At 41.8% G+C, this 12321-nt stretch overlaps 1 protein-coding gene across 7 annotated transcripts in view; it reads right to left on the bottom strand.

Moving 5' to 3' along the window:
- The window catches only part of SECISBP2 (SECIS binding protein 2), a 39603-nt gene extending 29303 nt beyond the window's left edge, over positions 1–10300 (bottom strand). For 6 of the 7 annotated variants that reach the window (XM_030832510.2, XM_060301210.2, XM_060301211.2 and 3 more), the window contains exons 1-5: positions 10167–10300; positions 9015–9163; positions 3626–3875; positions 3256–3379; positions 1749–1978 (exon numbers count right to left, since the gene is read on the bottom strand). In XM_030832510.2, the coding sequence (XP_030688370.1) occupies positions 1749–1978; positions 3256–3379; positions 3626–3875; positions 9015–9163; positions 10167–10202 (789 nt within the window). In that variant the 5' untranslated portion in view covers positions 10203–10300. The remainder of the gene's footprint in view (positions 1–1748; positions 1979–3255; positions 3380–3625; positions 3876–9014; positions 9164–10166) is intronic. The other variant, XM_030832518.2, reaches the window with a different exon arrangement.
- Positions 10301–12321: the final 2021 nt, after the last annotated feature.

Here is a 12321-nt window from a genome sequence, read left to right as displayed (position 1 = left end):
AATAAAATAACATAAATGATTAAAACACAGCCTGTTCTTTGAGTAAACGTAACTTTTATGCTCACCAAAGCCAATGAAACACTAGAAATGGCTTACTTATTCTAGAATAGTTAAGTAAATTATATATATCAATACCAAAGATTCAATGCAACAGTTATATTTTCAAAAAATATTTTATGACATGGAAAAACTACCACAAGTTTTGAAAAATTCAAACACAAGCTTGTATCATACATGTGTATCCTAAATTGAAAGGAATGCCCCTCAATTCCCACAATGTACCATTAAAAAAAGAATAAGTGTCAAACATGGTTTTCTCTTGGTTGTACAGCTTCAGACAATTTTTTTTTTCCTGAATATTTTCCTCATGTTGAAAGATGTTACTAATACCATCAGGAAAAAAAGGTCTCTTTTAGAGGGAAAATGGGAAAAAAACAAAAAAATACTCCACACATAATTCAAGAGTGTGAATATATAAAGCAATGAGTATGTACATCTCCCCACATAGCATGATATGTCTTACTTCTTGTCCACATATGCAGTACTCATATGTAACAAGTGACCATGACATAAAGTGTCAGTCATGCTTCCACTCACCCTGGACCCGCTGTACTCTGTTCTACTTTTGTACAGTGCTCACGGGTTTAGAATTATCCACTGACCACCCATGATGAAAGCATGGAGCCCCTCGACTACTCAGCTATTCCATACACCCAGCCAGGGCCCAGAAAGCAGTCACAAAGCTGCCTAATGAAACTGTGATTCTTCTGTATCAGTCAATCGGCCTTACTTATCACCACTGTGTAAAAGGAAAACACCAAGGTATGATAGTCTAAGGGTCAACATGTGGGGAATGATTTATTTTCTGCACATTATAACACCAAGGTATAATAGTCTAAGGGTCAACATGTGGGGAATGATTTATTTTCTGCACATTATAAGCCACTACCATCAAGTCTTCAGAGGGTTTAGTATCCAGGCACCCAAGAGAAGTGCTAGGACAGGAAATGGAAATCCTTTCTCCATTCAAGAGGTAAATGAACTGGTGAGCTCTGTTTTCTTCATTGTTTCTTCTTTCTCCTTACCTCCATACTGGGATGGGCCCCAATTTGTCACAAGCCATTTTAGGGACTACTAACCCAATAAGGTTTTTTCCTGGAAGTCTCAAAATCAATCTGTTTGAGAGGAAAAATGCGTCAATTTGATGGAGTAAAACTTTGAGATCAAATGGTGAATACAGTGCAATTTAAAATTATTAGGCACTGAGTGCACTTATTGCAATGACATTTTCCGTATCATTGACAAGACTGAGGTGCAGATAAAAAGCCTGGAAAAATCAGAAGTTACACTACACAGTTTTAACATTACTATTTGATTTAAAAAAATCTCTTTCCCTGTATTGGAAAAAGTGCTACCAGAATGCAATGGTAGAAACAACATTTTCACAATGTGCTGTGGAAGCAGGAACCCGTGCTACAATCCTCTCCTCCTGAGACACTGCAATGCTTTCTAGCCACCAGATATGAAGACACTTGCTAAGTGATTCTCTGGAAAGAATAGCCACACCAGGTGTTACAGCTGACTATAAACAGTTCAAACAACAGAGAAAGTCACCTAAGCGAACTGAGAGGCCCCTCCCATACCAAGATGTGAAGTGTAGTATTTGAAGTGATGTCCTTGCATCACTACCCATCACTGAGGAGAAAGGAAGAAAGAAGGGAACAAAAAGAGCAGGAGGCTGCACTCACCTCTGCTAACACTGCAGCAGGTTTCCCCACTTCTCTTAGAAGAGAAACATCAGTAGAGGCAGAGCGTAAAGGCCCCCACTTGAGCTGCTTTTGTATCTCTGGTATCTCACTGTTCTCTCGACCCTGCAGTTCAGGAAAATCCAACCTGGTAAATTCAAACTCAGGTTTGGAGGCAGATCCACTTTTTTCAATGATTCTGGATTTCCTGTCTGTTCGTTTATAATAACCATCTGTATTTACAGAATTAAAAGTAGGGGTAAAAATTTAGATGTTGTCTAATGACCTGTACTCACACTTAAATTGCAGAGTAGAAAGTCTATTGCTATTGATGCAACACGTTATTGTCTAAACAGCCTAATTTTTTTGTAGTGTTGTTAACCTTCTCTGTAACAGTGGAAAACATAAATGACCATGGGGGCCACCAAGCAGAAAAACGAAAACACACTGCAAATTTTAGGAGCAACTCTAAAGTGGATGAAATAGCTACCTTAACCTGACTGTGCAGCTGGGCATTTCAATTATTCTTAATACACACTTTAGAGATTTGTGAGATTAAGGGGACTCTTACAAATTTTCTTTAAATAATAAAATTTCCATGTTTTAGTTTGCTGAAAGAAACTGCAGAGAAACAAGTAAAACGAAACTTATAAGCTCTTTCCCATCTTTCTCCTTCAAATGCAAATGAATGATGCTACAGGTTACAATGCCATAAAGCCCCAGCATTTTTTAAATTATTTAATTTTAAGGCTAGAGTTATTACAGTTAACTGTTCAAATTTTCTTTCATATTACCAAGTACCAGATGGTTTATGAGTGAAGTCAACACCAAGAGAAAAAGTTACATATTAAGTAACAATAAATTACACATGTAAATAAAATGACAGACCATTCCCAGTAAGTACGCTATTACAAAGGTTTTAAGTTATTATATAAACAGATGATGGCTGTGATCAACGTGCAATAGTAAGTAATTTACATGAAAAAAACAAGACGTCATGTATAATCACTAACTTTCAGCCAGAGACTGGAACAGCAGTTTTCAAGACCAGAGCAGACATGTCCTCTGAATGACTGTCCTGCCCCAGGTTTAGTATTGTTTAGGATGGGATTTAAACCACAGTCAACTCTCCCACGTATTAAAAAGTGTCCCAACAGAATACCAGAGAAGCTATTTCAGGGATGAACATGATCAAATATAGTACAAGGGATGTGACTGTAATTCACTTTTATTTAACAACTGTTTTGAGGCGGGTGATTATCACCTACTTGCTATGTGACTTAACAGAAGTTCTTGCACAAAACAAGGTAATAACATGTTAAGGACACGTCATAGAGCCCACACAAACAAGTTCCCTCCCCGGGAGGAAAGGCCCCCAGGATCCCACAGGAAACCTGATGGCCTCAGTTTTTCATGATGTGTAAGCCCACAAAAATAGTTCAAAGAACAGAGACGTTTCTGGGGGTAGACAAGGTAGGAAGACATAACATACAGAGCATGTTATTTTTACCTGATTTCAAACTATTCTCAGCATGAATGGACATACGAGGTGAACTTTTAACTGATTTTAGATCAGATGATATAGGTCCATCAGTCTTCTTAGTGTCAAACTTCTGCTCATCACAGGTTTTCTTCTGCAGGAAACAATAAAAAGTAAACATAATTGAAAAGTAACATATTAAAAAGTAACATAAATTCACTATAAAAAAGGCTCAAATCTGCAAATTCATAAGTACAACTCAACCATTTTTTAGAAAGGTTAGACCGTATCAAATTTTAAATATCTCAAAATTTAAATATCTTAAATAACACGCAAGAACTTACCAGTTCTTTATGTTTTAAATGCTAAAGTGATCAACAAAACCAAAACATTTACAGACCTTAAACAGAGCTTTTGTGTCTTGCGGGAGAGGGCACACGTGCTCGTTTCGTGGCTTCACGGTTTGAAAACCTCCGAAACAACCGGGTTGGTTGTAATCATACTGGGAGCCAGGCACTGGGCAAACATTTTGTGACGACTCCAGGGTGTAAGGAGAATAGGCATATGGATGAAGAGGGATCTCAGGAGATAAATACTGAGGTGGAAAAGTTGAAGCTCCAAAAGCCATATCTTCGGCATAGAGTTTCTGTCTAAATAAAATGGGTAAATTTTAGTTGCAGATTTAATACCACAAACCAAGGAGCTTAATATTTTGTAATAAACAAATTTAAACTTTTTACTATTTTTGAGGTCATTTATTCTAGCAATACCTCAAATTAAAAACCAAATAAAACCTCTGAGCACTTTTTCTTAACCTGCAAAGAAAGATGCTGACCTAGTTCTGTTTTTTTCATTACTTATCTGGAACCTCCATGAAAGGACCCTATTATAAGGAACATTAGAAAAGCCCAAGGAGGCTCCAGCAGCTTTCCACTCTCATGCTGTCAAATATTTGGAAAAGCCTCTCTCAGCAACCCTGGCCAAAAGAGCTATCCAGACCATTCTCTCAGTAGAGGGAGTTTTTTACTGCCCATCCAACCTCTACCCCGACAACCTGCAGGGCCTGCCTCCTGAGGCCCCAGGTGCCCGCAGACAGCCTGCCCAGCCCCTTCCCTGCTCCAAGCCCACTGCCACATCCTGTGCTCTACTGACTCTTGGGGCTGGAGTTGCAATGGGGACACTACGCACAAGGCGGTCCAGGAACTACACACGCTGCTAACAAGATGGAACCATCTGTGAACACTGCTACTGCCTCAACTTTCTCAAGCTGCTAGGCTAAACTGAAATATAATTTAACATTGATTTTTTTTTAGCAAATTTGGTATACGGCCAGAGGTTTCAACCATTTTGCAATGAAAGTTGATACAATGACAAAATGCTAAGCAGCTGAGTTAAATACAAATCACTATCTTCTCATTCCTACAAATAAGCACCAGCAGATGTTTCTGTGACTTTCCAGAGCTCCAAATTATCTTGTAGCAAATCAATGAAATCCCAAAAGTGTACTGGTCCACTGAAAGGCAGGAAGAGCCAAAGCTAATGATGAGACATCCCATATGATCTTCCAACTGTTCAACTGTCAGGAGATATGGGCGTAGGCACCACTTACTAGAAGTCGTGTTTCTACTCTGCTGCAAGGAAGAGTCTGCACTGAGGAAGGAAAGGAGTCACTATCTACAGGCTAGACCTGTTAACACACTGATGAGAATGTTCACTGCTTTCGCTTCCATGCAGCACTGAACTGCCTGGAATCACCGTCTATTAATTCATGACATTTTATAACAAGTTTAAATCTTATAAGATCTTTTTCTTGTAAGCAATTGATTCTAGTAATGAAATATTCCAGATTAAAACCCCAACGAACCCTTTTACTGACCATTTTCTGCCCCACAGAACACCTGGCCTAGTGCTGCTCTTTGCTGAGAAGAGAAAGATTCAAAGCTTCATCCTGCTCCCCAGATGCTAACCCTAGATGTGAATCTCTGTTTTATTTTGTTTGATGCTCAGAAAATCTAATGGAGGGCAGATGAAGGTGAAGAACCTGTTCTCCACAAAAGAAGACAGGCAAAGAAGATGGGCTGATAGCAAAAAAAAAAAAAAGTTAAAATGACTAGCCCAAGTCCAAAACATGGATAAATGAACAAACCAATGAAATTCAGGTAAAGAAGGAAAGGGAGGTGGGAGGAGGCAGGATCCAGTAGTGGTTTTGAAGGCTGTTGTCACCCAGAAAATTTTTCTCCTGTGAATCAGGAGACCGCGGTTTGGGTCACAATCTGGTTTCCCCCTTTGGACAAGTCACTTGGGTTTCTATCCCCTCACTGATCCTTATTCCTCTGGAAAGTTGATATTTTTTCTTTCCATCCCAGGTAAATATAGTTACATGCAGAGAGCAACATACAACACAAAACTTCAAAGAGATAACCCACAGCATCTGCGGTTGGCAAATGGCTTGCCTCTGAAGTTCCAGTTGCCACGAATCACTCAGATGGCCCTTAACCATAGTAACACACTTCCTCTATGCCCCACCGTCTCATCTGCCCCCCTCCTTTTGCTATTAGCAGCCCCTAACCTCCCCTGCTAATCTCTCAGCCCCACTTCCCCTTACCCCATCACTACCGACGACCACCAAGTCTCCCAGGACCCTCCTTCCTGCCAAGCTCAGTAGCCTCTATTGCATGGTGTCTACTTCTATCACATCACTTGAAAAGCTCCACTAGCCTGCACTTGGCAGCCTCTGCCCTCTCCTTGCTCTCACCCATTTTCCAAAGGTTCCTCCATGGCGTGGCCTCCCCTACACTCTCCCTATCTCATCTGGCAGACTCACTCTGAGTCAGAATTCCTCCTCGTTCTGCTCAGGACTTCACTTACATACTTCAATTCCAACACTTTCACCACCTCCAGGACTCTATCTCCAACTTACAGGTCATTTCCACTTAATAGTTCACTTTTCCCCCATCTGGCACATATAGCTCCAAAACATAACAACCGGTCCCCAAACCAGCCCCACTGCCAACTTATGCTCTCATGAATAATCCCAAATCTTTCCATGTATTCAACTGGAAACTGCTATAGCGTCTTTTCCACCAAAACCCATATGGACAACCACTGAACCCTTTTCTCTTGCAGCAGGTCTCCAGGTATTTTCTTCTCTATTTCCAGTGCCTAGAACCCAATCAAAACCTTCAAGTCCCTTTCCCTTAAGTTGAGCCAGAAACCAGGAGTGATTATCATGACCCCAACCAAAACACCCCCAAGAGCTCTCTACTTCCTACCCAACAAACCTAACTTTTCAGCTGTACCATGTAGGCCAATTGACTAGTGGCTTCCCCCTAACAATGGGGCCGTACTCCTCTACTGTCTCCCAAACATATCTTGCATCTGGTCCCCTCTAACCAGGCCAGAACCTGTCAGGAATCCAGTCACTCCTCCACCCACCCACCTGACGTGAGCCACACTCTGTGGAGAACTGCTAATTCTCATAGATAAGAGGTTTAACTTAAAAGCATCCATTGGCACTGTGATTTTTACAGTATACTACAAGATACTGAAAAAGCTCAACTTTACCGACAGCAATAGCAGCTTTGGGGAATACAGCGAACTCAGGTCAGAAGAACTGAATGCTAATTCTGGTCCTGGTGCTACGTCTCTGAGGAACTTTGGACAAGCATTTCTAGTCTCAGTTTCTCCTGTGTAAAATAACACTACACCTCCCTGCCAACCTCATGGATTGTGGCAAGCATGAAAGAAATGAACATATTCAGTAATTCCCAAACAAAGCACACATGTCCTCATGCATGTGTTACACAGGATTTGTCACAAAGCAGGTACTATGACAATCAACAAAGCCATCGTCCAGGGATGATGACTGGGAACAGAGAACTTACTTTGTTTGCATAACCTCTATTTGTTCATTACACCAGTAAATACTCACTACTTCCCAAACATGGCCAATTCTATATACCAGAATACTTCTATTGATATTTGTCTTGTCTATAACAAACCTGGAGGAGATTGGTAGTTCGTGTTCTTCCATCTCCACCAGTTCAAATCTATATATAAGACAAAAACAGGAGCATAGCTCATGAGACAGTCTTTCCCCGCTTAGGAACTAGTGCTTTTCCATGTAATAGGCTTTCACTAATGAACTCCAAATGAATAAATGAAGTCCCCTGGCAAGCACTGCTAGAGGTACTAGAGATGGATATTCTGTTAAAGGTCACTCCTTTAAGGACATACAGAATTAGGTTGCTATACTGGAATAAGTAGGAAAGAGGACATATGTTTGTTACAGAAAATTCTACTCCTTTTTACAAGGCAGCAAGAGATCTCCATTTAAACAAAATCTGACTATAGCAATGCAAATCTTAACTTATATTAGAACTGACTAGATAATCACTTCTCTACTGTGTAAAGTCTCACCATTTCATCTCCACTTTAAAGGCACTCATTCTTTCTAAACTTGCCCTTTGGTTTCATGCCTCCTTTGTCTTTAATTGTTTTCTTGCCAGGCAGGAATACTGTCAGTCAACCTTTTCAGTGGTTATAAACAATTAAAAAAAAAAAAATCAAAGCTATAAAGGGATAAGGGGTTAAGAAACATAATTTTAAAATTCAGCATTTAGCATCCTTGAGCCTCTGATTAGTCTCAATTCATGTTACTACCAGAATGCTGCTTTAGCTATACAACTATTTTCCACCTTTATATTGGGTCACTAGAATTTCACCCAGCAGATGACTTAAGAGTTCTTGTCACTGAGAGTGATACATCTTGTATTTTATTATGTGAGCCACTCAAGGTAGGAAATGACTCAAAAGAGACCCATGCCAACCTCCCTTTTACAAAGGATGAAATTACAATGGAAAACTTGGTATTCCTACCAAAGACCTTCAGCACATTCAGGCAGGACTTCAACTTTTGTCAAAAAATATAACTTTCCTTATTTCCTAAATACACCAGACAACCCAATAATTTTCTTATTCATTCCAACTTTCATTCTCGTGAATACAGTTCTAGAATTTGTATGAAGTATAAACTATTTTCAATTACACCATGTAGGTATGGGGAAAAAAAGGAAACAAGTCTGACCCAACAAAGGAACATAAAGACAAGGATTTTTACATAAGCATAAAGGTGATTCATGCCTTAAAAATAAACCTACAAGTAATCCACACAATTATGTGCAAGGTTTAACATTTATTTTTCTAAATTCAGCTAATAAATGGAAACCATTTTGTAAATACCTAGAGAATAAATCCTGAGAAGGAAAAAGAACATTTAAAGGACAATATAAGCCTTCTTTCAAGTCAAATCTAGAATTTATAACCAAAATTTGTAGAATCCATCTCCATAGAACATGTATAAAGCAAAACAGATAAAAGCAAAACCCACTCATTCCTCATGTTTATTTATTTGGGCGTGTCTTTGCCCAATTTCCTCTCGCCCACTCATTCCTGCCATTTCATCTCCCATTAGATACATGATACACTTATAAACTGTATGCACAAATGAACTGCATTTCCCACTAATAAATGCAATGCAGTCTCCACTTTCTGTGCCAAAAATAAGCAAATGAATATGGAGAAAGAAAAGGAGAGATGGAGCTTCAGTTTTTGGTGTGGGACACAGTTAAGTTGTGCTACTGGATCAGACGCTTCTTGGCTGAGGAGCATCTTCTCCAGTTGCTCTGAAAACGTTAATGTGTTAGCTGCTGCATATTTCAAGTTTAATCACCATTAAAGTCAAGCAAAAAAGTCCCCAGGTAAGGCAAGACATTCAGAAGGATACATACTCAGGCACTGCTAGTTCCTGGACACATGGATAGTATGTCGTGGCTGCACAGCTGGGAAAAACGCGTGCTTCTGAAGGCTCTGACCATGCCACACTGAGCCCAGCAAATTTAGGGACAAATGGTTTGACATCTGCTGACAACTTGATGCCCTGAGGAAAAAAAGGGGGTTTTGGCTACCTTCTGAGATCAACCAAGTGGGGGAAAAAAAATAAAAAAAGGGAGAGTCCCTCCCTTCTCGAAGCCCCAGAAATGCTAATGTTGTTGTCCAAATACTTCTGCCTAGCAAGGACAAGAATTTGTTTGCTAACAATTTCTCCGCACTTTTTCACTAGAAAAAAACAGTCTACCCAATATTAAAAATGAAGAATAAGGACAACCAATTAAAGTGGGAGTAAAAGTCAACCCAGACTGTATAGTTAGAACCACAAGTGACAACGTTTCCTTAGCTTTAACGTAGAATATGGTAGTTTACCTCTCTCAGCTGAGTTAGGGACAATCAAACTGTCAAACTTAACTGTAGCGCTCAAAACACACTGCGGAAGTTTATTTCTATTAGATTTCCCAAAGAACTTAAAACTGTTGCTTTTCACTCAGCGAAGCACTAAAAGTTGTTTTGTTGAAACGCAAAAGTAAGCGTTGCTAGAAAATCTTTCTATCGCCATGAGCCCTTGGAATACGAATACAAAAAAATTCGTTTGGCTTTTATTCTTTCAGTTTTTACATCTGTATTGAGAGATTTACTTCCACTAACAACTTATAATCATGGTTTTTAATTTGTGTGAAAGCCAATTTATGCGATTACCAGGGCTCCTTCTAGAGGTACTCTGAGCACGTCGAGCAGACTTCCGCTTCAGAAAACGTTACTAACAAGCTGCTTTAAACACTCGGCTCCCAATCAGCAGTGCGGTGAGCCGGCACGGTAGCGCAACCCCTCCGCAGCCTCGGGACGAGAGGCGGTTTCCCGTCGACAGCGTCCTTCCTCACCGCGTTTAACGGCGGGCCGTGTGGGCGCGCCCGGGGGCTGGGGACCGCGGCCGCCCACCCCGACGCCCCCGGGCCTGTCCCCAACAAGCCTCCGGGCCACGCTAACCCAGCTCCTACCCCGTCCGCCCAAGACCATCATTTTGGGGCGCCCAGGGCCGCCATCCTCACCTCTCCCGCGGGCTCCCGCGGTCCCTCCGACGCCATGGCGGGTGGCTAGGAAGAGGGCTGGCCAGGTAGGCCAGTAGCCCGACGGCAGGCGGAACGGAAGCGCGACGCTCCTCCTCCCCGCTTTTCCACCTTTGGAGCGAACTCCAGGAACTGCGTCACAAAAACGCGCCCCGGCCCCGCCCTGCTTCCGGCCGGAAGTGTGCGCGGTGACAGTTTTGGGCCTGCGCGAGGTTCCCGGTGGGGTGACCCTCTGGGCCGCCAAAGCCCAGCGCGTGTCGAGTATGGAGTTACAAGAAACTGTCTCCGCAAAGACAGCGGACAACCCCCGGTCGGCCAGGCCTGGACGAGGGGACGGTGCACAGGGTGGCGGGCACCTGGAGCGGGGAGGCTGGGGACTTAAGGGAACCGCATACCCTGTACTCCTACGAAGGGAGAAAGCCAACAAGATTTGGCGTCTTAAATTTCCAGGAACCTAAAGCAGTTTGGAAGTAACCGCGGAAAAGAATTTCAAAACTGCTCAGTTCAACAGACAGCTATTGACCACTAGGGAATGTGCTGGGAAAGGTAGAGATGGAAAAGTAGGGTGGAAGTAAGCAGTCTCCAGGGCAGGAGACTTTAGGTAGGATGGGAAGTGGGAGACAAGGAGTGAGGAAGTGGGGAGGGAGGGACGGTGCAGAGTCAAGAATTCTTGCTTACTTGGTGAAGAGTGCAAGCTGTTTGACAGCGGTTAAGTAGGTTGAAAATCTTAAACTGGAGGCTGATTGTAGGTTTCCTCTGTTGAGTGACTACCAGGTATTTCAAGCAGTAAATGCAGGCAGCTCCAGCTCATCTCCTGGTGTCCTTCTGTGCAGATCCCACAGGGCGATTAAACATACTTAGACACACCCAAACCTCCAGAGTGGGGAGAGGTTGAGCATTATGCAGTATACTGGTCTGTACTAAATACAATAGTTTACTTTAACGATTCTGGCATCCTTCTGTTGTCCTAACCTGGGACCTCTCGCCAATGGGTGGGTCCCTGGGGATGAAATAAGTTCTAGGCTCCTGCCCATCACCACCTTCAGTGTTTATTTTGCTCATTGTGTAAAGGCACCACCCTTTTCTAAAGAGAGGGGCATAGAGGACCACCACACTGGGGTCTGGGATCTTATGCTTACTGGCAGCTCACCTAAAAGTTTTCTCCAGCATAAAGCAATGAAGATAAAAAGCCTCTGTTTGCATTCACTCTAAAATATTTTCCTAGCAGCTAAAAAAGCAATTTAACAGACACAAAATGCACACTGAAAGAAGGGTGCTTTTTACAGTGCTTTCAAAGTTTTTAAAATGCTGATATTTTATAGAAAACTGTATCCCCATTTGGCACATGGAAAAGAGAAATGGGGTTAAATGGTTTCTCCCAAGGTAACTAGGTGTGGCAGTATTTACATAAGTGGAGGTAGCCCAGAGTATTAAGTTGGGTTTCTTTTTGTTCAGTTGGAGATTCTAGACAATTCTTTAGGAATTAAATTAATGACAGAGCTATAAAATCTACCTTGGCTCTATTAAACTTATCCCTAGTTCTTAGTGTCTTCATAAGTGAATTTAAATGGTACCCCCTTAGGATTTCCCTGGTGGCGCAGTGGTTGGGAATCTGCCTGACAATGCAGGGGACACGGGTTCGATACCTGGTCCGGGAAGATTCCACATACCACGGAGCAGCTGAGCCCGTGCGCCACAACTACTGAGCCTGCGCTCTAGAGCCCGTGTGCCGCAACTACTGAGCCCATGTGCTGCAACTACTGAAGCCTGCACGCCTAGAGCCCATGTTGCATAACAAGAAGCCACTGCAATGAGAAGCCCGCATAATGCAACAAAGAGTAGCCCCACCTGCCGCAACTAGAGCAAGCCCATGCCCAGTAACAAAGACCCAACACAGCCAAAAATTTAAAATAAATAAATTAAAAAATGGTACCCTCAATCACACCAAGCTAATGGGTTTAAACCCACCTAACATTTTATTTCTATAAAGTGAATTTATTTCCTCAGGACTAAAATTATAAAACTGAAATCATCCAACATCCTCAATAGTCACAAATTAACCTTAAGAAAACAAACCTCAGTAACTTCAGTGATAAATGCAACATACAAACTTTATTTAACAAAAGTAACAGGTAAA

The sequence above is a fragment of the Globicephala melas genome, chromosome 6 (assembly GCF_963455315.2).
Source record: "Globicephala melas chromosome 6, mGloMel1.2, whole genome shotgun sequence".
Classification (NCBI taxonomy): domain Eukaryota; kingdom Metazoa; phylum Chordata; class Mammalia; order Artiodactyla; family Delphinidae; genus Globicephala; species Globicephala melas.
The sequence above is the reverse complement of the archived record's forward strand: the minus strand, read 5'-3'. Positions and strand labels throughout refer to the sequence as shown.